We start from the raw sequence: 24,495 nt of genomic DNA on the forward strand, positions 1-24,495 counted from the left end.
CTATAGCTTGTGCCCATTGACCGGTGCAGCTCATGAATAGATTCCTTGTGCTTTTGACTATCCGCCTGCATTATTCGCCCCCCTTGTGCATCTCAGGTTTTGACCTGGCGCTGTATTGGTGGGTTTTAGTTTGGCCTAAATCTAGGTATAGATATTTTGCCTTTTCTTAGTTACACCCTTTCTACCTAAAGTGTTTTGGAGTAACGTCCTTGATCAAAGAGAGGATGAACCATTTTATATGTTTTTCTAAATAAGTTTCGTCTGATTTGTATTGGCAATCCAAAGAGCATAGTGCATCATATGTACCGTGCTTCCACATTAAACAATAAAGTTGATTGTGTGGGAATGGAAGAAAACGTTGTCTAGACAACAATACATATTTATCAAAGGAAACAACAAAACAATGAGTACATACAAATACTATCGTCAAGTACATAAGTGGATGGATGGACTTGACTTCTTAACCTTCCTCTCCTTTGACACCTTACCTTCCGAAGGGGTAGCCATTGCCGTCATCAGCGAGAACATAAAAGTAATTTGTCATTGACCACAGCTGGCAACCGGAAATAATTTATTCACAACCAACTTTCCATAGTGTCCGATGTCTTACATAGGCTTCACCCCTGTTTGCGCACATGAGATTTTAATGGCAAAATCAATCGAGAATGACATAAAACATATAATGCAAAAAATACAGAAATTTAGAACCACTTCTAAAATTAGCTGTCTATGGTGGGGTTTTTTTGCCGGCAAATGATCCATGTTTATTCTCAATGAAACAACACAAATCAATCTAATTCACCAAACCACAAACATGAATAACAAATATCCATGATAAAACCAAAAGTTAGAGAAGGCATCCAAAGTCTCATATCAAGTTCCGTCTTTCGCGTCTAGACATTTCTCTAAACCCCTGGAGAGAGAACTTCAAAAGACCAAACATGCACACACTATACTATCCTTGAAGGTTTTGAAAAGTCTCATGTGAGTCACTCACCTCAATTCCTGAAAGCTGGACACATTTTGTCTACAGACATACCCCTTACAAGAAAACTTATCAAACTAATGTTTTATTGATGTACGTGAAGGGATTGTATCGGGATCGACCACAACTTAATGAAACGGAAGAATCACCGGTAAAACCAAACTTCATACTAAAATTGATATCATCCCAATCAAAGCATAGCGAAGTGATGAACAACAATGTGTCAAATCTACATTTGGCAATTTGTAGGGCAAATAACATCATAGGCTCAACGATGTTGGTTACGTAAGCACCGATGTCACACTATAGGACGAGGATGTAGTCATGACGACATGGCCCACATTGTTAAGACATCATCACCCAGAACATACATATCTGACATGAAAACTAACATCACTCCGAAACATTGATTCTGGTTTTCGAACCTCTTGAGGCGAGATGGCTGCTTGAGGAGGGAAAACAAAGAAATCACTTATGGAGGAAAGGGATGAATCCAACATTTTTTTCTCCATTACTTGGCATGGAAAAGGAGACGCGTGGCCAAATGTTCTAGGAGAAATCTTCAAGGCTATTGGTGCCAGTTATTTCCACTTTTGCTCGCACGCCACACGTTCCAGATGTAACAACTCCATGTTTGTGGTTTTCCGTTTTACGTGCATTCTCTTCCCCCCCCCCCCCTAATGAAAACACATGCATGGCTAATAAATAAGGAAGTTAAGATTACACGAGCACATTTAAGATGGTTGAGGGAGTCCTGGATTAGGGGGTGTCCGGATGGCCGGACTGTGACCTTTGGCCGGACTCCCGGACTATGAAGATACAAGATTGAAGACTTCGTCCCGTGTCCGGATAGGGACTTTCCTTGGCGTGGAAGGCAAGCTTGGCGATACGATATGAAGATCTCCTCCCATTGTAACTGACTCTGTGTAACCCTAGCCCTCTCCGGTGTCTATATAAACTGGAGAGTTTTAGTCCATAGGACGAACAACAATCATACCATAGGCTAGCTTCTAGGGTTTAGCCTCTCTGATCTCGTGGTAGATCAACTCTTGTAATACCCATACCATCAATATTAATCAAGCAGGAGTAGGGTTTTACCTCCACCGAGAGGGCCCGAACCTGGGTAAAAACATCGTGTCCCTTGTCTCCTGTTACCATCCGCCTAGACGCACAATTTGGGATCCCCTACCCGAGATCCGTCGGTTTTGACACCGACATTAGTGCTTTCATTGAGAGTTCCTCTGTGTCGTCACCAACAGGAAGGATGCCACACCCCGTCTTTAAAGACGACGCGGTCGCTAAAGAAGCTTTGGCTGTCAGCCAAACTCTCCGGCTAGGCAGGTTTTTGATGACCGCCTGTTCGGCCGCCGCACCGGCGATGACCTCTTGGGTCATCGAAAGCAATCTCTAGATCAGCTCGGAACTTGCCGAGCAGTTAGATCCGATGGAGCTCTCTTCCCTAAACGAGCGCTTGGGTCGCAGCGCCGCCCTGGGAGTTGCTACAGATTACGGCCAGATTGGGCTTAAACCTGATCAGAGAGAGATCGACTCTCCCCAGGTCACCCACCACGTTGAAGTGATGGAAGAACAACGCAGCGAATCTTCGCCCATCCTAAGGACCAGATGTGTCCGAACTCCCGACCCCTCCAAGCCGGATATCCGCGGAGGGGAGGATGTCGCCCAAGCCCTGAACCTAAAGCCAGGCAGCAGGCCTGATTCATTGAATAACGTCCAAGAAAACAAGCTTCCGGATTCGGAAATTTCTTGGCCCCTGAGTCTTAGATCGGGCGAGGTTCCGGATTTAAATCCACCCGCCCACCCAACTATAAGGGATTTATCCCAAATACGGCAAGAGCCCGGAGAAACAGTACACCACTACTGGGCCAGATTCCTCCTGGTTATAAATAGGATAAAGGACTGCCGTGAGGAGGATGCAATTACATTCTTCTGTAACAACTGCTCGGACATCGGAATCCTCAACGCCATAAGTCGTCGCAAAATTACACGCTTCGCCGACTTGACATCCATAGTACAAAAGTACTGTGCGACAGAAAGCGTTCGGAAAACCGAAACGAAGTTCCGGGACAATCCGGCCCTGAATACAATCCCAGTCCAAAACAAAAGGGCGCATTATCGCCAGGCACCTAAGCCAAACAGCAAAAAACAAAAACCCTCTATAGGGTATGGGACCGTACTGGAGGGATGGCTCAATGGACCCTGTAAAATTCATAGTTCAGCGGAAGTCGCACCAACTCACAGCCTTAGAGCATGTTGGATACTCCGGCAGGTGGCCAGGAGTGGCGAGGAGCTCCTAACTCCAGAATCCGTAGAGCACCACCCTAGAAACGCCAGTATGGTGTCAACAGTCTTCGAGACCTTCACATCGAACAATGCGAGGAAGCGAATGCTCCGCAGCCTTGCCGAAGTCTACCAGGTAGCAACAATAAATCCATGGAGTGACACGGCTATTACTTTTAATGCCAGCGACGAACCTAAATTCCGGTCAGCCTGAGCACCAGCCGCATTGGTCCTCAGTCCGATAGTGGACGGCTTCCGGCTTACAAAGGTACTCATGGCCGGCGGCAGCGGATTGAACCTCATCTATGAGGAAACACTGCGAAAAATGGAAATAGACTGGAGCCGCATTGAGAGAAGCAACACAACCTTTAGAGGAATAATCCCCAGCCGGGAAGCATGCTGTTCAGGAAAAATCACACTGGACGTAGTGTTCGGCACGCCGGATAATTACAGATCTGAGGAGGTCACATTTCAAGTGGCCCCGTTCAGCAGCGGATACCACGCTCTGTTAGGGCGAGAAGCATTCACAATTTTTCAAGCTATACCCCATTACGGGTACATGAAGCTCAAAATGCCCGGACCCAACGGAATCATCACTCTTGCTAGTGATCCGGACATAGCGCTCCGCGCCGAAAACAAGACAGCCGCACTGGCCCTCGAGGCACTATCCGAAGCCCTGGCAGCTGAGGAACTAACTGTGTTGCGGTCCATGGTGGACAGGGACGATGTGATACTCGACAAAAGATCCAAATCCACCTCCTTCAAGCCGGCAGACGAAATAGTCAAATTCCAAGTCCATCCAACGGACACCACAAAAACGGCCTCCATCGGGGCACAACTAAAACCCGATGTCGACGCTGCACTCAGAGAATTCCTACGAGAAAATTAGGACATTTTTGCCTGGCACCCTTCAGACATGCCAGGAATCCCACGCAGGCTGGCCGAGCACAGCCTGAACATCCTCAAAGGATTCAAGCCCATCAAGCAGACTCTTCGGCGTTTCTCCGAACCCAAGAGACAAGTCATGGGAGAGGATCTAGCGAAACTACTGGAAGCCGGATTCATCAGAGATATAAAACATCCGGACTGGCTAGCAAACCTGGTGATGGTACCAAAGAAGGACAAATCCTGGCGCCTATGTGTCGATTTCAAAGACCTAAATAAAGCCTGCCCGAAGGATCCCTTCCCCCGAATTGATCAAATCATCGACGCCACTGCAAGACACGATTCATTGTGTTTCCTCGATGCATACTCTGGCTACCACCAAATCAAGATGGCAGAGTCAGACCAAGCCGCAATTGTATTCATCATCCCGTACGGCCCATTCTGCTTCAACACGATGCCCTTCGGGCTCAAAAACGCCGGCGCAATATATCAGCGCATGATTCAGACATGTCTGGCCAACCAGATCGGCAAAACAGTTGAAGCATACGTAGATGACGTGGTCATCAAATCCAAACATGTCGAAACTTTAGTAGACGACTTAAGGCTCATGTTCGACAATCTCCGAGCATATGACATTAAGCTCAACCCAGAAAAATGCGTTTTCGGCGTGCCAGCCGGAAAGCTCTTGGGCTTCATTGTATCCGGTAGAGGAATTGAGGCAAACCCGGCAAAGATCCGAGCTCTGTCGCAATTGGATATCCCAAAAGACCTCAAGATATTATAAACAACCGCGACGCAACAGGCCGGATTGCCAAATGGGCCATTGAGCTCCTTCCGTTTGATATAATTTACAAGCCACAGTGAGCTATCAAATCGTAGGTTCTGGCTGACTTCATCGCCGAATGGACCGAAGCCGAGCTCCCTAAAGAGTACGGCGCATATTCCAACTGGATCATGCACTTCGACAGCTCCAAAATACTGGCTGGCCTGGGGGCTGGCGTTGTTCTGACGTCCCCTACAGGAGATACAGTCCAATACGTACTCTAGATAATGTACACGGACTCCAACAATGCAGCCGAATACGAGGCCCTTCTACATGGTCTCCAGATGGCAGTCTCCATGGGTATTCAGCGCCTAGAGGTCCATGGGGATTCAAACCTCACGGTATCCCAAATAAATGGAGACTTTGACGCCAAAGATCCGAAAATGGCAGCTTATCGCAACGCCGTCTTAAAGATGTCAGCTCGGTTTGAGGGGCTCGAATTTCACCATATAGCCCGGGAGAACAACCAGGCAGCAGACGTGTTGGCACGCATCGGCGCAAAGCGCAATGCCGTCCCTCCCAACATCTTCCTAGAGAGGCTTTTCAAGCCATCCGTAACATGGGAGGGAGAGTCCAGAAACAAAAGCTCGGACACAGCCACACTACCCCTCACCGAACATTCTGACACAGTTGGTGGCTCTGCCAACGAAACAACACCGTCAGCCCACACAATAATGGCAGTCATTGCCCCGTGGACAGAACCATTCCTAGCCTACCTAACTAGGCAGGAACTTCCCGAAGACCAAAACAAGGCCCGCTGCATAGTGCGGCGATCTAAAGCCTACAAAGTCCACGAGGGAGAGCTTTATAAGAAGAGCACAACCGGAGTCCTGCAAAGGTGTATCTCCGAAGAAGAAGGGCGAAATCTTCTGGCTGAAATTCATGCCGGACTAGGCGGGCACCACGCCGCAGCCCGGGCCCTTGTAAGCAAGGCCTTCCGTACCGGATTTTATTGGCCGACGGCCCGGGCAGACGCTCAGGACTTAGTGCAGCGATGCGTCGGTTGCCAATTATTTGCTAATCAAAGCCACATGCCACCTACCGCCCTACAAACCATACCCATCACATGGCCTTTTGCGGTCTGGGGGCTTGACATGGTTGGACCCCTTAAAGGAAGAACCCACAAGAAAAAATATCTACTGGTCATGGTGGACAAATTCACCAAATGGATAGAAGCCAAGCCCGTAAAGATGGCCGAATCCGGACCGGTGATAGACTTCATATCCGGGGTTGTACACCGTTACGGCGTCCCCCACAACATCATAACTGACAACAGCACAAACTTCACGGCCGACGAAGTTAAACTCTGGTGCAAAAACATGGGCATCAAGCTCGACTACGCTTCAGTCTATCACCCACAAACTAACGGTCAAGTCGAACGAGCCAACGGTCTTATTATGAGCGGCATCAAACCCAGACTAGTGCGATCCCTCAAGGAATCAAACACGCACTGGGTAGAGGAGCTTGACTCTGTACTCTAGGGGCTGCGGACCACGCCGAATCGCACTACCGAATTCACACCATTTTTTATGGTATACGGCGCCGAGGCAGTTCTGCCCTGCGACATAATAATGACTCACCTCGAGTGCGCATGTATGAAGAAAGAGAAGCCAAGCTCGATCGGCAGGACATCTTGGACGCGTTGAAGGAGGAGCGCGACGTGGCAAAAGCTCGTTCCGCATTCTATCAACAACAGGCTCGAAGATATCAAAGCAGAGAAGTACGGGCCAAAACTTACAATGTTGGCGAACTAGTTCTACGCCTGCCGGACAAGAAAAAGGACAAACAAAAGCCCAAATTGGAGGGTCCCTTCATAATCGACCAAGTACTGACTGGCGGAGCGTAGCGTCTGCGAAACGCATCGGACAACCGACTCGAGCCGAACCCATGGAACGCAGCACGCCTACAAAGATTCTACGCCTAGCGCCGGACTCCGTGTTCGTCTCCTTCCTCTGTACCCTTTTTTTTATTTTTTCACATTAGCTATATGGCATTTCTCTCCTTCTCCCTACCTTTTTTTCTCTTCTCCCAAGCCCTTAGGGGCTTGCTTGCGCATCGTCCGCACATACTTGACGCGCCACCCGCGCTCATCATACCTGGGGGCTTCTTTATCAGAAGTTTATATAAATGGGCCTCATGCCCAAAACATGTGTTATACTTCCGCATGAACCTTTTATACACCATTATATGCATCGATATGACTTAAGTTTTGGCCAAGCTGGGTTGCCTGGCTCCTGTGCTTACCCCTACATTCCCGTTCGTTCGGCTAGGTGGTAAAGGGAGCACCTCTGCGATTGTTACTGCAGGGTCAGCCGGATGTGTACCTCAGATTGGGTGAAGCCGAAAGCTAGCGTTCTTAAGGGAATATTCGGTCGGTGAATTAAAAGATGATCTTTTCTTCTTTATTTATCTGCCCCCAGATGCTTTTCTGCTCTTTCTAGCAGTCCGGACATGCACTTTAGGGCATGCCTCCCAGGGAAAGGAACCCCTAACGGAACTATTCTCCCTGGAAGATGTTTCTTACTAACCATATAATATAACATAACTAGTTGGGCACTTGTCTGCTAAAGCAATTATGACCCCTACGCCTGGTCTCCATGCATGCCCCGGTTCTTACATAATCGAGAGGGTATTCGGACACACTCCGGACTATAGGGTCCAGAGGTCGAAGCAAAAAGGTCCGCAATGACAAACGATCTACAATCCGGCTAGAAGGCATTTTTCATGTCACTTTAAATTACAGAGTCAATCCGACTCGGTATATTCTTCTTCAATACCATCCAACAGGCGGTCTAATTTACAGTCCTGTTGGGAATACTTTGCAGCCAACTCTACCTGGCCATATACTAAACTGGCAGGAATCTCCTTTCCGTCCGGACCCATAGGGCCGACCTCGGCCATGTGGTTTGGTCCGCCTTCGTGTACCGAGTCTTCACCATGGCCCAGGCCTCCCTGGCACCTTGACGATAGGCCGATATCTTCCACAACTGGAAGCGCTGCCGCACTCCCTCAAGCTTCTTTGCAAGCTCCCCAAGGCCTTCGGGCACGGAGAGGGATGGCCACATAGCCTGGACGACGCCCTGCATTGCCTGCCGAACTCGTTCGTGCAGTTGCAACAGCTCGGGAAGAAGGTCCCCCGTTGAACCGGGCATTTCCTCCGCAGGACGACCTGTCAGCAGACCTACAGACATAGATTTGTCAATTGACTTCCTCGCCGATTTTTTTTCGAGAATTCTTTCAAGCACTTACTAAAAATGCCACGTCGAAGTCGCCGATTCTCCTTTACGGAAGCAGATAGCTGGATACGAACATCCTTTAGTTCCTCGCCCAGCTGGGTATTGGTGTCTTGAAGTTTGTTCTTCTCTTGCCTCACCCTTGTCAGCACGCTCTCGCCAGCCTTTAGTTAGCGTAGGAGTTGTTGCTTGTCTGGATTTACTCCGGCTTCATCTGCATTGTTATCGTCAGCATTACACATTTCGCTATGGAATTATTTTTGGGAGAACACATTACCTGAGGGGGTCTCCTTGCCAATAGCTGAAACGGCCAGTGCGGCCTCGAGTTGGGCCTTGCACTCCGCCAACTCCTGAGATAGTTGCGTGTTCTTCTCTGTAAGACCCTGCATAATATATGATCCTTAAAACAGTTATCTTAACTATTTCAAGTCTCGGGGGCTACTGACATATATAACTATCAGATTTGCTCACCCGTATGTCTTTTACATACTGCTCCGTGGCCCTGGCTAGACCATTTTGAGCGGCACGGAGGTACGCATCTCCTGTATTAAAGGCGTTTAACGCCTCCGGGAAAAAACATGTGTCCTGAAGAACAGTCTGGCGATGCTTGTGGTTCATGGCACTCTCCACCACTGAATTGGTGGCAGATAGCCTGTCTGCATCCTCTATCGGGGGAACGCCCGACGTGCGTCCTGTGTCCGCCTCCGCTTCCGGATCCGGCCTTGAATTCTGGCCGGTGGATATAGTCCGGCGGGCTCTCTTCTTCCTAAGGAGAACATGGGCGTTAGAATGACTTGAGGGCATAGACCCTAGGCGTGAAATTCGCACGCCGTACTGTTGCACCGGAGTCTCGATCTGGTTTGCACTTCTTTTTTGCCCGCCTGGCTTTAGCGGCCCTTGTTGGCCGCCCACCGCGGGCCCGACACTCCGCCTCAAGGATTTCCCCTGCAAAATGAAACACTATTGGTCTACAACATTCAAAATAAGACATGGGTGGATCTCCTTCAAAGTACCAGGACTTCGGTCTCGGCTACCTTTGAGGCTGGAAGTAATCCGGGATAGTCGGCCGTAATGGCCACTAAGGTGTTGTCCTTACTCAATTGATGAAACACCCCATCAATTAACTCCACACATAAGTCCGGATCCTCTTGGGAATCCGGGTCGAGGGACCGTTCCGGGTCCTCGGGTTGTGGGGGAGAGTTGTTGATCTCCTTCACCGTCTGGGGTAACTCCTGCATTAATATCACCAGGCTGAATACTCAACCATGGGAATTTTGAAAAGCGGGTAGATAAGTGAAATTGTTCGCTTACCCAACTTGGAGGATTGTACATGGAGAATCCGCCCTCCGGGTTGGCACGGAGGAATTCCTCTTCTTCTCCCTTGTACAAAGCGAATAAAATTCTCGTTAAGGTGGCGGCCGAATCTGGCCCCTTACGACCGCACCGGGTTGCGTCGTCCTTCCCGTTGACATCCCACTTGGGGTGGCCTCTGTACTGAAGCGGCTGCACCCCTCACGTAATGCATATGGCCATGACCTTGATCATGGTCAGTCCGGAATGAGCCAACAACCTTATCCGGCTCATCAGGTAAAGGACGTCCCTGTCAGTTTCCCTCTGAGGGTTCCGCGGGCGCCAGCTCAGGCGCTTCTTCAACGGAGCATTATTGAACTCAGGGAGGCCGATCCGTACAGGGTCCGGCAGGGGGACGTCATCTATATAGAACCACTCTGAGGGCCAGTCCTCGGACGCCCTCTTTGGGGTATCGGATAGATATCCGGTCCCAGCGATGCGCCATAGTTCGGCTCCGCCCACTTGATAAATAGACCCCTCCTGAGAACGGGGCACGAGGCAAAACAACCTCTTCCACAGCGCGAAATGGGCCTCAACGCCCAAAAATAGTTCGCATAGGGCCACGAAGCCCGCAATGTGCAGATGGAGGCAGGCGTGAGGTGGTGTAGTTGGAGGCCGTAGAACTCCAGCAACCCTCGGAGAAACGGATGGATTGGAAATCGGAGTCCTCTTATTAAATAAGGGACTAGGCATACCCGCTCTCCTCGAGAAGGATGGGGGATGCTCTCTGCTTGCTCTCCGTCGCTATAAGTGGCGATCCCAGCCCGAACTGGGACCATATATGCTGGGGGAAGGAGCCCCTTGGATTGAAGCACTACGAGTTCACTATGCGGGACGGAGCATCTCTCCCAATCCCCAGGCTTGGGGCTGGGAGCGCGAGAGGAGGAGCCGGGTCGGTTGTCCATGATGGAATGGATTTTTTGGTCAGAAGTGCTCCGGTGAAAGCTTGCGAAGAGGAGATGGTGTGGTTCGAATCTAGATCCCCGTCTCTTTTTATAGACAGCTTATTTGAGTCGCTAGGGGGGATAATGCAAAAATACCCTGGCTTTTCGCATTCGTTCGACACGTGGAAAATGGCCTTTATTGGGCGTGGAAGCCAAGGAGTGCAACATTTATCAGAAGCCGGACACTATTCTACAAGTATATGAAGCTGAAGAAGAACCCGCCTTGCAATGCCGAAGACAATCTGCGCACCGGACTCGTCGTCATTGAAGCCTGGTTCGGGGGCTACTGAGGGAGTCCTGGATTAGGGGGTGTCCGGATGGCCGGACTGTGACCTTTGGCCGGACTCCCGGACTATGAAGATACAAGATTGAAGACTTCGTCCCGTGTCCGGATAGGGACTTTCCTTGGCGTGGAAGGCAAGCTTGGCGATACGATATGAAGATCTCCTCCCATTGTAACCGACTCTGTGTAACCCTAGCCCTGTCCGGTGTCTATATAAACCGGAGAGTTTTAGTCCGTAGGACGAACAAAAATCATACCATAGGCTAGCTTCTAGGGTTTAGCCTCTCTGATCTCGTGGTAGATCAACTCTTGTAATACCCATACCATCAATATTAATCAAGCAGGAGTAGGGTTTTACCTCCACCGAGAGGGCCCGAACCTGGGTAAAAACATCGTGTCCCTTGTCTCCTGTTACCATCCGCCTAGACGCACAGTTCGGGACCCCCTACCCGAGATCCGCCGGTTTTGACACCGACAATGGTGGTGGAGTACAATGACATAAAATAATTATGGCACGATTTATGATTACATGGCTTTTTGAACGTCCCGAGAAGAGAAAACACAAAACCACTTCTAAAAAACGAATAATGAATCCAACGTTTTTCTCCATCAATTGACGTGGAAAGGGAGACTCGTAGCCAAATGTTCTAGGATAAACCGTCAAGGCTATTGGCGCGGTTATTTCCACTTTTGCTCACATGTACATTTGAACCACACGTGCCAGATGTACCACCGCCGTGTTTGTTATTTTTCCGTTTCACGTGCATGCTCTTTTCTCCCCCTAACGGCTGATAAACAAGACATGCATGTTTAATAAATAAGTAAGTTAAGATTACACGAGCACATTTAAGGTAACAACGGAGTACAATGACATAAAATGTGACACGATTTATGATTACATGGCTTTTCAAACTTTTCGATAAGAGAAAAAACCCGAAACCACTTCCAGAAAAATGGATAACGAATCCAGTGTATTTTCTCCATCCCTTAATGTGAAAAGGGAGACTCATGGCCAAATGTTCTAGGAGAAACCATCAAGGCCACTTGCGGCGATTATTTCCACTTTTGCTCGCACGTACATTTGAACCACACGTGCCAGATGTACCCCCTCCGCGTTTGTGGTTTTCCGTTTCACGTGCTTGCTCTTTTCATCCCCTAATGCCTGACAGACAACACATGCATGGCTAATAAATAAGGAAGTTATGATTACACGAGCACATTCAACGTGGCGGCCTACAAGGACATAAAATAGTTGTGACACTATTTTAAGATTACATGACTTTTCGAACTTTCCGAGAAGAGAAAAAAAACGAAACCACTTCTGAAAAAATGGATAACGAATCCAACATTTTTTCTCCATCCCTTGACGTGGAAAGGGAGACTCATGGCCAAATGTTCTAGGAGAAACCATCAAGGCTACTGGCGGAGGTTATTTCCACTCCTGCTCGCGCGTACATTTGAACCACACGTGTCAGATATACCCCCTTCCTGTTTGTGGTTTTCTGTTTCATGTGCATGCTCTCTCCTCCCCCTTAATGCTTGACAGACGGCACATGCATGGCTAATAAATAAGGAAGTTAAGGTTACACGAGCACATTTAACCTGGCGGCGGAGTACAACGTCATAAAATAATTGTGACACGATTTAAGATTACCTGTCTTTTCGAACCTCCCGAGAAGAGAAAACAACTAAACCACTTATAGAAAAAAAGTGATAACGAATCCAACATTTTTTCTGCCTTCTTTGACATGGAAAGAGAAACTAATGTCCAAATGTTCCAGGGAAAACCATGAAGGCTATTGGCGGCCGTTATTTCCACTAGTACTTGCACGTAAATTTGGACAACACGTGCGAGATGTACCCCCTTCCTGATTTCTCTCACGTGCACGCTCTCTCCTCCCCCTAACGCCCAACAGACCACACATGCATGTGTAATAAAAGAAGAAAGTTAATTAAGATTACACAAGCACATTTAAGGTGGCGGAGAAGTACAACGACATAAAATAATTGCGACATGATCTTAGTGCCTAATAAACTGGGACTCCGGACTTTTGCTTAGCTTAACAAACCAGAAAAAAAAGAGGGAGCATGCTATTTTCCTCCCAAGCCCAATAACGGGAATTTGAATGGGCCAGCTGACTTGATTCCACCAATTTTTTTTTTGAGACATACTTGATTCCACCAACTAGCAAGTACATCTCAAAACCAAACAACACAACTAGAATCGAAGCCCGTTGCATCTTTTTGATGCGTAAATTCAAGCCCAGTGCATCCTTTTGCCATTGTCACTCAATTCAGTCCCTCCATCACAATGATGGCATCCAAACAGATAAATGAATGGGCTCTCCATGGCCGTCATGACCTGGGCCGAAGCCAGAAGGCCCCCTACAAACCGGCCCAGGTTTTCATGGGCCGCATGCGGCCACCGCCGGCCTGCCGCCGGTGTCCCACACGTTATTAGTCCAACCCCAATCCCCTCGGCTCGCCCGTGACAGCGTGTCTGGAAATCCCAATCTGCGCCTCCGCCTCCGCCCCGCACCTGCGCCTAAAACCCTAGCTCGCCTCCCCCCTCCCCGCCCCGCCCCGCCCCCATGGCGCCGAAGAAGCGGAAGGCGGATCCGGCGGCGGCGGCCGCCGCCGACCCCGCCGCCCACCACGAGAAGCCCGAGCAGAAGCCCCGCGTCGGGACCATCTACTACCCCATCACCGACGACCCCCCGGAGCCGGCCGCGGACGCCGCCGCCGCCGCCGCCCTGGTGGAGGAGGACCTCGCCTACGACTACGAGGAGGAGGACGTCACCAAGCTGCTCGAGCCGCTCTCCCGGGAGCAGCTCGTCGCGCTGCTCCGCGCGGCCGCCGAGGCCAGCCCCGCCACCATGGCGGCCGTGCGCCGCGCGGCCGAGTCCGACCCCGCCAGCAGGAAGCTCTTCGTGCACGGCCTCGGCTGGGGCGCCGGGGTCGAGGACCTCCGCTCCGCCTTCTCCCGCTTCGGCGAGCTCGAGGACTGCCGCGTCATCACGGACAAGCAGTCCGGCAAGTCCAAGGGCTACGGCTTCGTCCTCTACCAGTCCCGCACCTCGGCGCTCCGCGCCCTCCGCCGCCCCCAGCTCGAAATCGGCGGCCGCCTCGCCTTCTGCCACCTCGCCGCCTCGGGCCCCGCTCCCCCGGCCTCCCACTCCCAGAACCCTAGCTCCAACGCCAACGCCGGCTCGGGTGCCGCCAACAACAGCGCCCCCGCTTCCTCCTCCTCGCTGCCTGACAACATGCAGCGCAAGATCTTTGTTGGCAACGTGCACGCTGATGTTGATGTAAATCGCCTCTATGAGTACTTCTCGCAGTTTGGTGAGATTGAAGAGGGGCCGCTGGGCTTTGACAAGAGCACCGGCAAGCCGAAGGGGTTTGCGCTGTTTGTTTACAAGTCTGTGGACAGTGCTCGCCGCGCCCTGGAGGAGCCTATGAGGAATTTTGATGGCAAGATGCTCAATGTGCAGAAGGCCATAGATGGGAGGGCAAAGGGCTCATCCGGGTCGAACTCCAGTGCTAACAATGCCAATGCCACCGCTGCTTCTACACAAATGACTGTGCCCTCTATTGCCGCCATTAATCCATATGATCCATCAGCATATGGTGCCGCTGCTGTTCATGACATGGGGTTCGCCCAGCAAGCTGCCTTGCTGGGGATGGGTGCACAGCAGCAAGCGTTTGCGCAGCCCAACACTGCAATGCTGGCCATGATGGCAGCTGCGATGCAGAACCCAGCCATGCTTGCATCGCTAAATCCAGCTTTTGCTGCTGCTGCATTGGGCGCCGGGGGGCAAGCTGGCATTCCTGGTTTTGGAGCTCAGGGCTTTGGGACACAAGGGTTTGGGGCTGCTGGTGTCAATTTTCCAAATGCAGCAGGTCTTCAGGGAGCTGCAGCATATCAAGGAGGGCCTCCTGGTTTTCAGGGGACACCTGGGTTCCCCACTTCTGCTGGGTTTCAGGTCGGCCAAGCAGCTTCCCAAACGGGCACTGCTGCAGCGGCCACTGGTGCTGCTGCTGGTTATCAGGCTGGATCTGCTGGGCAGGGCCAAGTGTCCAACACCCAGATTGGTGGCACTGGTTTTCAGGGTGGCTATTGACAGCACTAGGTATATCAACAACTCACAGCCTCTTCTATTCCAATGCCACACTCACTACTATTGACTTGAGTTCTTTCAATCTCTATGCATTCTTTCTGAGTTGGTGATTTTGCTCTATAGATTTCTGATTGATTCTCCCTATGTTTTAGTTTGGCATCTGCTGGTCGTGGTTCGTTCGTGTGGTTTTGCATTCGGATGGATTTTGAGCCTGTGTGGTGCCGAAGTATTGCAGAAGGGCTGTTGACTTTTACTGTCAGATGCTTTGGGCAGTATTTGCAGAAGGAACTTTCTTGAAGTGTTTATGTTGTTTCTATCGCTGACTATGTAGTTTTCCAGTTGCAACTTCATCATGTACCTTATAGTTCTGTAGTTGGTTTCATGTACTGAAGTATCTGTATTTGGCTACTTGGGTTGTCGTCTGGTCTTAATGATAATGTCGAATGGTTTCTGGGAACTTGATCTCATTCTGGTTGCAGTTGCTGTGGGATTTGGAGGAATGGGATATTCATATCTTTTGCATCCATCCTGGTAATTTCTGACTTGAGGTTGAGTTTGACAGCTGTGGACTTTAAATCTGCAGTTACAGGGAGCTTTATTCTCTTGGAAGTTGCTTCTTAAAGTGGCCACTGTTTTACTTTAGCCATGAGAATTAGGTTTGAAGCGCGTGGCATTATATACAATCTCAAATCAGCGGTGTGCATTTAAGGGTGGTAATCAACTGATCATAATTTATTAAAAGAAATTAGACCAATAGGGCTTAGCGGCGGTGGCTTTATAGTTAAGGGGAGACAACCATGAGGCCCACTGCAAAGCACAGGGCTTGGACACGGGTGGCAGGCTTGGTGCTCGCCCATGCACAACACCTATAGCCAACTCGACGAGCAGTTTCTCAACTGATCGTAATAATTCATAACATGACCTCTTCGAGGCATGTTCTTTACAAAGTATCTTGAACTCATGTTTGTTCATTCTCATTGCGCAACCAGTTATGCCTTGGCTTTTCATAAGTAGGTTCCAAATTGAGTAATTATTCGGTAATGGTATATTGATATTTGTTTGAAATGACTTGATCTTCTTTTCACCTCCCTGTTCTTGCTGGTGGTCTTGATTTTAACTAAGCAGTCCGTAATGTACTGGTAGACACTGTCGTCTTATGTTGTGTTTGTATAGTGGGTTTGATTAACAATTTGGGCTATACAAAAATGATAAAAATCATTGCGTTCAAATCCAAGTAGAGAATTATCTGATATCCATCATATTCTCCGCATGTTATTCATCTTGTTGTTGTGTATGTAGCAAAATCCTGGATGCTATAGCTGAAGTTGCTGTTGTTCAATGTTGCTCAGTTGTCCATTTTATCCATTTTTGTTATGACAACAGTGACATAGTTTAAATATGTCTAATGTTTAGGCAAGAAATAGGCGGATCCGGAAATAGTTAAGTAGGAGTGGATTGGAATCTAGAATTTTATCATACCATTCTAGTTGCATTGCAGTGCGATTTGGAGGATAATCATCTCTTTTGCATTTATTTCCTGGTAATTTCTCGCTTGACGCCGAGTTTGACAGTTGTGGCCTTTAAATCTTCAATTATAGGGAGTTTTATTCTCCTTGGAAGTTGCTGCTTAAAGTAGGCACTGTTCACTTTAATCATAAGATAAGAAATACGTTTGGAGGGCGCCTCACCTTCACATTATATGCCATCTTGAGATAGTGGGGTGCATTTAAGGCTGGTGATCAACTGATCATAATTCATTAATGAAACTGCCATGCGCACGACGTTTTCTGGCTGATATGCACACACCACTGAATTGAACAGGGTACGGGTGCTGGCCAAATGCATCTTGTGGTGGCTGCAGCGTGTCGGCTGTAAATCGGCAGCAGTATTGTCGTTCACATAGCAGCGCTCGTTCATTGATAGTAATAACTAGACTAATAGGGGTTAGCCGCTGTGTCTTTATAATGAAGGAGAGACAACCACAAGGCACCCAGGCATGATCACGGGTCGTGGGCTCGGCGCACATCCACCCGCACACCTAATGGCCAACTGGTCGTGTTCAGTTTCTCAACTGATCATAATTCATCAGAAACATGACCTCTTCAAGGCATGTTCTGTGCAAACTAAGTGTCTTCAACGTCATTATAGAAGATCAAAGTGTAGCACTCAGAACTCATGTTTGGTCAGTCTCTTTGCGAAACAATTCATGCCTTGGCCTTTCATAATTAGTTGCCTGGGTAGGCATTTCTTTTTGTTGTAATACACTAATCAAATCAAATTTCTAATGATGTTAATTTGCTTGTGTTACATATGCTGATCAGCCAACAACAAACAAGTAGCAAAATAGATGACTATTCTATAATGGCAATTGATACTTATTTGATTTGCAATGATTTGATCATTTGTTTTGCTTCCGTGTTCTTGATTTTAACAAAGTCAGTCCACAAACATCACCAGAAGTCTACTGGTAAACAATGAAGGGTTTTGTTGGCTTTCTATAGGTGGTTTGGTTGAACAATTTGGGCTCTAGAAAAATGATATAGATAATTTCCTTCCAATCCAAGTTTAGACTTGTTTTGCCTCCATGTTCTTGCTGATGATCTTTTAGTCCAAACATCACCAGAAGTCTAGTGGTAAACAATGAAGGGTTTTGTTGGTTTTGTATAGCTGGTTTGGTTGAACAATTTGGGCTCCAGAAAAATAATATAAATCATTTCCTTCCAATCCAAGTTTAGACTCGTTTTGCCTCCATGTTCTTGCTGATGATCTTAGTCCAAACATCACCAGAAGTTTACTGGTCAACATTGTCGGGTTTTGTTGGCTTTGTATAGCTGGTTTGATTGAACAATTTGGCTTCTAGAAAAATAATATAAATCATTTCCTTTGAATCCAAGTTTAGACTCGTTTTGCCTCCATGTTCTTGCTGATGATCTTAGTCCAAACATCACCAGAAGTTTACTGGTAAACATTGTTGGCTTTGTATAGCTGGTTTAATTGAACAATTTGGCCTCTAGAAAAATAATAAATTCTGTCCAATACAAGTTTATGCTTGTTTTGCTTCCATGTTCTTGCTGGTGATCTTGATTTTAACCAAGCAGTCCAAACATCACCAGAAGTCAGTAAAAAATGTCGGGTTTTGTTGTCTTTGTATAATGGGTTGATTGAGCAATTTGGGCTCTTGAAAAATGATAACATCATACCCTTCCAATCCAAGTTTAGGCTTGTTTTTCCTCCATGTTCTTGCTGATGGTCTTGATTTTAACCAAGCAGTCCAAACATCACCGGAAATCAACTGGTAAACAATGTCGGGTTATGTTGGCTTTGTATAACGGTTTTGGTTGAACAATTTGGGCTCTAGAAAAATGATAAAAATCATTCCCTTCCAATCCAATATATCCAGCATTCTCTCTGATGGCTATTCAGCTTGTTGTCGTCTGTTACTAAATCGTAATCCCTCCGTAAACAAATATTAGAGCGTTTAGATCACTAAAGTAGTGATCTAAACGCTCTTATATTTGTTTACGGAGGGAGTACATGCTGTAGCTGAAGTTGCTGTAGGTCAATGTTCATCTGCTGTCTACTGAGGCAAAAGGCAATTTAATAAATATGTCTGATGTTAAGTCCATTGATACGTGGATCCAGAAATAGTTAATTAGATTCGAATAAAGAATATTATCATACCATGGCTGCGTTGGTGTTAAAGTTCAATAAACATGCTTAGAGCGGGCCAGTTATGGAATCAGCAGTGAGCTACTACCTGTCTTTCATTAGTTAGTTAATTTTCTTCTTTCCAGTGGAGGAAGAGTAGATTCTTTTTCTGTTCTGTTGATGGTCTGCCGGAGTATTTTGCCAATGCTTATGCTTTGAGCCCTTGATAGCGTGTATTTGTTTGGTTCTGGCAAGTATCTTATGAATATTTCTGTGGTTCTACCAACATATAAATGTCTGAATGTTCAGGCTTGGTCAATTTGCATGTGAAAACCACGCTAGTCTAACAAATTAGTAATATTATTTACAAAATCAGGATGCATACTACAAACTTTTGTCAGTTATATAAACATGTTTCTTCTTGCCCATAATCTTGGTTGCCTTGTTTCACTTATCCTTTTCAAGTAGCTACCATCACTATGCTTTTGAGTCTTTTCGTTTAGGTTTAGTGTGGAAGAGTTAGTCCCTTGCGTGGCTATGCTGCATTGGCGTCTTTTTTTTTCTGCTTTTCACACCGTTATGGTTGCACTCTTACTGTGTTTAAAGCTTCTGTTGTGGGTGGTTGGAAACTATGCCTTGAAAAATCTTTGTTAGACTCTTTCCGATGGATGAAGTGTTAGATTCTTTTCCTGTTCTCTTGATGGTCTGCCAGAGTGTTTTGACAATGCTTTACGCTACGTTTGGCTAAATACTGGCGCATTTGGCATCTAGTGATACAGCAGTTTCATAAACAGGCGTTTCTCCAATACTGTGGTACTCCCTCCGTCCGGAAATACTTGTCATCAAAATGAATAAAAGGAGATGTATCTAGACATATATTAGTTCTAGATACATCTCCTTTTATCCATTTTGATGACAAGTATTTGCGGACGGAGGGAGTATTTTTTGAGTATTTGAGAAAGAGCTCTGCATCTCACCGAACTGGGAAAAACTCTGGTAGAATTAGCAACTGAAGTATACATTGCCCAGGTATTAAATTACTACGGTTTTGGAATCACTATGCTGTATCTGTTTGGTTCTGGCAAGTATCTCATGGGTACTTCTATGGTTCTGCCAACAGATAAATTTAATGTCTGAACGTTTTCCTGCACTAGAATATAAATTTGTGAAGGATGTCAATTAATTTGGATTAGGGGGAGTAGTAATGTCATTGGACAAATCAGGATGTAGACGATGATATGAATTGCAGGCATTTTGAGCCTTGAAGTGATGAAAGTCGCAAGCAACAAAATTTATTGGCTATATAAACGCATTTCTGCTTGCCCATATTCTTACTGTAGTTGCCTTGCCTCTCTTATCCTTTTGAAGTAGTGGTGGTAATTCTGCTTTAAATGTATCCGTCGCTTGTGCTTTTGTGTCTTTTTTTTTTCGTTTATTTAGGTTTAGTGTGAACAGTTTTGTAAAGCTTGTGTTCAGGGGTGTTGGGAATGATGCCTTTGTCAATTTGAAATACCATGCTTGCTGTGGGATCTTGTCGCGCAACGCTTGAGTGGATACGCTGTTTGGGGGTAGATTTTGAGAGAAGTGGTAGATTGAGGTCTTGGTTATGGAGAGCGTGATTTTAGGGTTGCACACAGAGCGGTCGGTGGGTCAGGCAACCTATAGAGCCTTTCTTTTAATGGCGCGGACTCGAGCGTGTTTATCAGCTGATATCCAAAGTTTCTTCTGCCTTGCCGAAGTTAGGAATCCTATTCCCCGACTTGCCATCCCCCCACAAGCATCCAGCTCGCAAAGTGACCTGGTGCCTTTGTTTTTAACGGGAAGCGGCATGGTACTTTCCTGGTGCTGCCAAATAATCTGCATCCGTGTTTTTTCTCTTGGCCTAGACCAGTTTGCTCTCACCAAGGACGCCGTTAAGCATGCCGTGTTACGTGAAGAAACGGGATGGGCTCCCACCCCACCTGATCCGACCTGACGTTACACAGATATTTCTCCTCTGCCCGATCCGTCACGGCCGCGTCCTCACCTACCACAAACCGCTAGCCTTGAATGCTCTTTTCCAGCAAGCATTTTCTTTTCAAGAGCTCCCACCACTCCATGCGGGTGCGAGGACGCGGGGGGGACACGTCACGCGCAATCCGCCGATGACGCGCTCCTCCCAGCCAGCCGGGCCATGTGTATGACTTCCGGGGCCCGCTCCGCTCCCAACGGGCGGGCGAGGACGGACGACCGGCGCTCTCGGTGGGGATCTGGCCTGGCCTCACGCTGGCCGTTTGATCCGACGATGATGATTATCCCTTCCCTTCCGCCTCTCTCTCGAACGGATTTCCTGCCATGCACCGGGTCCTTCTACAAACCAGCGGCACAAAATCTCTCTTCGCCCCTCGGGTTTGCGGAGAATTTACGCGCCTGCCCTCCGCGCACACATCACTGCCCACCTGCCCTGCTGCCCGCTCCTCTATCCTCTTTCTCTCTCCAGCATCCTCTTTCTCTCCTTCCTCCCATGGAGTCGGCATAGCCAGTAGCCGGTTCTGCCCGTTGAGAGCGCTCATATACCCTCCACACCTCCAGATCTGTGGCCTATTGTAGCCTCTGCCTCCTCAGAACAACAAGGTAACTAACCTCTCTTCTTTATTAACGCATCTCAACTGCTTTTTACTCCTGCTAGTGTGAAGAATAATCATACGTCTCTTGTTCCTCCTGTTAATTAACCCTAGCTGTTAAAACAGATTTTTTTGGCACCTGTTCTAGGCTCTGCTCTGACAGACCACGGCAAATTGTGCTATGAGTTTGTTTGTGTGCACCTGCAGAGCCTGAAACCTTCAGGCTCCAGCACAGATTTTCTCACTCGCTGAGAGGAACACTCTCGTTTTCTGCATACTCGTTTTCTCTCTTATCTTTTTGCCTGGCACTTCTGTGAGCTAGTAGCTAGGAGTGGTAAGCATCTGTTCAGAAGAAAAGATGTGTTTTCGCCTCTGTTCTCTGGCCTGCCAGTAGCGGAGGAGGATAGGGTGGGTTTTTGCTAGAATTAGGTGCAACAAACAAAATCTCTGCGAAGAATCGTTTTTTTCTGCCGGCCCAAACCTTGTTGGGAAAGTAAAATGTTGCGGGCGGAGGTTTTAAGGTTCCCTGCTGCTGCTTGTGTGCTGCTGCTGCCTCTTCTAACGGTAAAAGTAAAAACCTTATCTCTGACCGACTGACGTGCTGATTTCTCTTCCTGCCCACGTGTTGTGTTCAGCCCCCGCAGCCGCGCCCGGATCGGATGGACACCGCCATGCACCCCGCCGGCGCCGACGACGGCGGCCTCGCCGACCCGCTCACCGGCAACGCGGGCACAGGCACCGAGGTAAAACCCAGACGAAATCTCTGCTACAAAAATCACGTCTCTCTTTTCCCTTTTTCTTTGTCGTTATACTACTACTATTTTCGTGCGGGTTACTTTGATGTTCTTTTTCTACCCTCGAGCAGCATGCGCGCATTTTTTTTTATAATAAAAAAGATGAAAGAAAAAAATACCACGGCCGTTTCATTCATGCTGCTGCTTTTGTACCGTTGTGAGAGTGAGATATGGTTTGGACTTTTCCGGATGCGGAACCGTGTGGTGCGCTCTAGGCTGCGGTTTTCGGTCGTGGGCTTCAGTTCCGCGGTGGTGGGCCCTGCGTCAGCCCGCTCCTTGCTTGCTTCTTTATTACAGCTCCTTGCCACTCGGGCCCGAATATTCGCTCCCCACAGGCCACGCGAATATGCCTTCAGAGATGCGCTCTCTCTCTCTCTCTCTGAGAAGAAAAAACTTCGTAGCTTAACCTGTAAGCAGCAGGTCTAGCAGGTGCTTAGGTCAAGTCAAGTGACGGTATTATGCTACGGTTAATCACTTTCTTAAGCCTGAGACAGGCTGTCTTTGACGCGAGAGCTGTCGCTCCCGTGGCCCCACCTGTCTGTGTCTGCTCGCCATTGAGAGCGACACAGGGGACTTTTCTGTAATTATTTGCGGTGGGGGGTCCTCTGACTAGAGATATTTGTGATAGGGTCGCTTTCTCCTCTCCACTGTCCATGTTTGTCCACAAAGCCAAGGGGCTTCGCTGCAAGTGAGCACCACATGGTTTTGTCATTTCTGTGCTCCCAGCCACAACATGGTCCAGAGGAGAGTAGCATACAAGGTATGGAACTGCGTGGACTTGCTTGTGGTTATGGAGGTAGATCTTTGTGACACTCTGAAATAGATTCAGAAGATATATGGGTTGAAGGTAAACTGGCTGAGTTATATGTGTAAATAATGAAACTGAGGTTGTTCAGCCTCTTTATAAGTGAGGAACTGAGGGGTGAGATCAGGCTACACTAGCCTGAAGCTTCGGCTGATCTGCTCCTTTCCTGCTAAAGTGCTGAGGTCTAACAAACAGTACACAGCAGCCAATTCTAGGATAGCAAACAGGGTTGTTGTTTATTGGGCTATGCTCTTCTTGCTCACTAATATGAGATGCTGAGTTTACCTTCCATTAAGAACAACCAATGATCTGCTACCATGCCCCTTGTTATTGACTAGCTTTTGCTGTTCCTGTGTTGTGCTTGTGGGGTTTTTCAGTTTTGTTTCAAGCTTTGGTCTGGATGTTGGTACTGTGACTTAACTATGTTTGCCTGATCGTTGTACAGGGCATTATTTGTGGTATGCCAGACTTCAAGATGGGTGGAAAGAGGGGCGATGAATCTGCCCCTACTGATGCTGGTGATGAAGACGGCGAAGATGATGACGGGGATGAGGATGGTGACTTCGCGGAGGGCGAAGAGGAAATCTCGGAAGGAGAGGAGTATGACAACCCCAAGGCCAGTGACGCCAAGAAGAAACAAATAGGCGAGGGTGAGGAGAATGGCGAGGATGATGAGGAAGAACAAGAGGAGCAGGAGGGTGGAGGAGGTGACGACGATGATGATGACGACGACAACGACGATGACAATGAGGACGACGACGATGATGACGATGATGTCGCTGCTGAAGACGATGGAGATGGAGTAGAAGAGGAGGATGATGACGATGATGAGGAGGAGGACGATGAGGACTCGCTCCAGCCCCCGAAGAAGAGGAAGAAGTGAAGCCCTTCGACGCGGCTGCTTTAGTCACCATGCGACGAGATGTGCCTGTCCTTCACTGTGTTCTGGAAACTTTCCTTAGAGTTAAAAATGCCCCCACACGATCACAATGTGTGGGCTTGTAGGAGCGATTAGAGGGAACTTTGTTGTCACCGTTGCTTTGCTTCTGTGGAGTTGATCGAACAGATGTTTCGCTAACATAATTGTACCTGAGTGGCGAAAGCCTCAAGATTTGAATATGTCAGTCAACTCTTTTTATCTCCTTCCGGCATCGTGTTCCGTGCAATCTTGTTCAGAACACATTGTGTTGGTAGCTCCTTAAATAAGGCCAAATCACATTGTTGATAGCTCCTGGATTTATCGTGGGTGCTGTCTGGTTTCTGCATAATTCTGCTGATGATGACGACTAGATAATTACGGCAATGTCTAGATATATGGCTTGTTAGTGTAGTATTTTCTAGATAATTAAACAGAACATCTTTGTACAAAAGAAAATAAAGAGAACATCTCCCTTGGTCTTTGCACACTGTCCAAGCGGCATGGCTCAGATGTCACACCCATAAGCGTGCTCTAGGAAGGTGCCACTGATGCCACCCTTCAGGCCTTGTTCGGTTACACCCCTCCACAAGAGGATTGAAGGGGATTTGGGGAGGTTTTGACTTGTAGAGGATTAAATCCACTTCAATCCCTGCCAAATCCCTCTCAACCGAACACAGCCTCAGAGAAGTAAGCTCATATCAAAAAGAAATCGCTACGTCCCTGTTAGGTTTGTTTTTCCCTTCCGCGGTTGCGATTGCTAAGGCAATCATCCTCTCCAAGTTTCGTCAAGGAACCCATGGAGCGGCC

At 47.9% G+C, this 24,495-nt stretch overlaps 2 protein-coding genes across 3 annotated transcripts; both read left to right on the forward strand.

Moving 5' to 3' along the window:
- The first annotated feature begins 13,310 nt into the window (after positions 1-13,310).
- Positions 13,311-15,209, forward strand: LOC119366168 (UBP1-associated protein 2B-like). The gene is made up of 2 exons (XM_037631861.1): positions 13,311-14,931; positions 15,072-15,209. The coding sequence occupies exon 1, from the start codon at positions 13,393-13,395 to the stop codon at positions 14,920-14,922; it is 1,530 nt and encodes a 509-aa protein (XP_037487758.1). The 5' UTR covers positions 13,311-13,392; the 3' UTR covers positions 14,923-14,931; positions 15,072-15,209.
- A 5,545-nt stretch (positions 15,210-20,754) lies between these two features.
- Positions 20,755-23,915, forward strand: LOC119366169 (prothymosin alpha-B-like). 2 transcript variants are annotated; one of them, XM_037631862.1, is made up of 3 exons: positions 20,755-21,180; positions 21,806-21,913; positions 23,215-23,915. In XM_037631862.1, exons 2-3 carry the CDS (start codon positions 21,830-21,832, stop codon positions 23,650-23,652), a joined length of 522 nt encoding a protein of 173 aa, XP_037487759.1. In that variant the 5' UTR covers positions 20,755-21,180; positions 21,806-21,829; the 3' UTR covers positions 23,653-23,915. The 2 variants fall into 2 exon arrangements, with proteins under 2 accessions (XP_037487759.1, XP_037487760.1); XM_037631863.1 differs by lacking the exons at positions 20,755-21,180; positions 21,806-21,913 and adding an exon at positions 22,574-22,724.
- The last annotated feature ends 580 nt before the right edge of the window (positions 23,916-24,495 follow it).

Source organism: Triticum dicoccoides, chromosome 2B (genome assembly GCF_002162155.2).
Source record: "Triticum dicoccoides isolate Atlit2015 ecotype Zavitan chromosome 2B, WEW_v2.0, whole genome shotgun sequence".
Taxonomy (NCBI): Eukaryota; Viridiplantae; Streptophyta; class Magnoliopsida; order Poales; family Poaceae; genus Triticum; species Triticum dicoccoides.

Excerpts from the sequence above, each read along its gene's own strand:
- LOC119366168 (XM_037631861.1), top strand. The coding sequence starts at position 13,393 with ATGGCGCCGAAGAAGCGGAAGGCGGATCCGGCGGCGGCGGCCGCCGCC.
- LOC119366169 (XM_037631862.1), top strand. The coding sequence starts at position 21,830 with ATGGACACCGCCATGCACCCCGCCGGCGCCGACGACGGCGGCCTCGCC. Across the intron at positions 21,914-23,214 it reads ACGCGGGCACAGGCACCGAG|GGCATTATTTGTGGTATGCC; the intron begins GTAAAACCCAGA and ends ATCGTTGTACAG.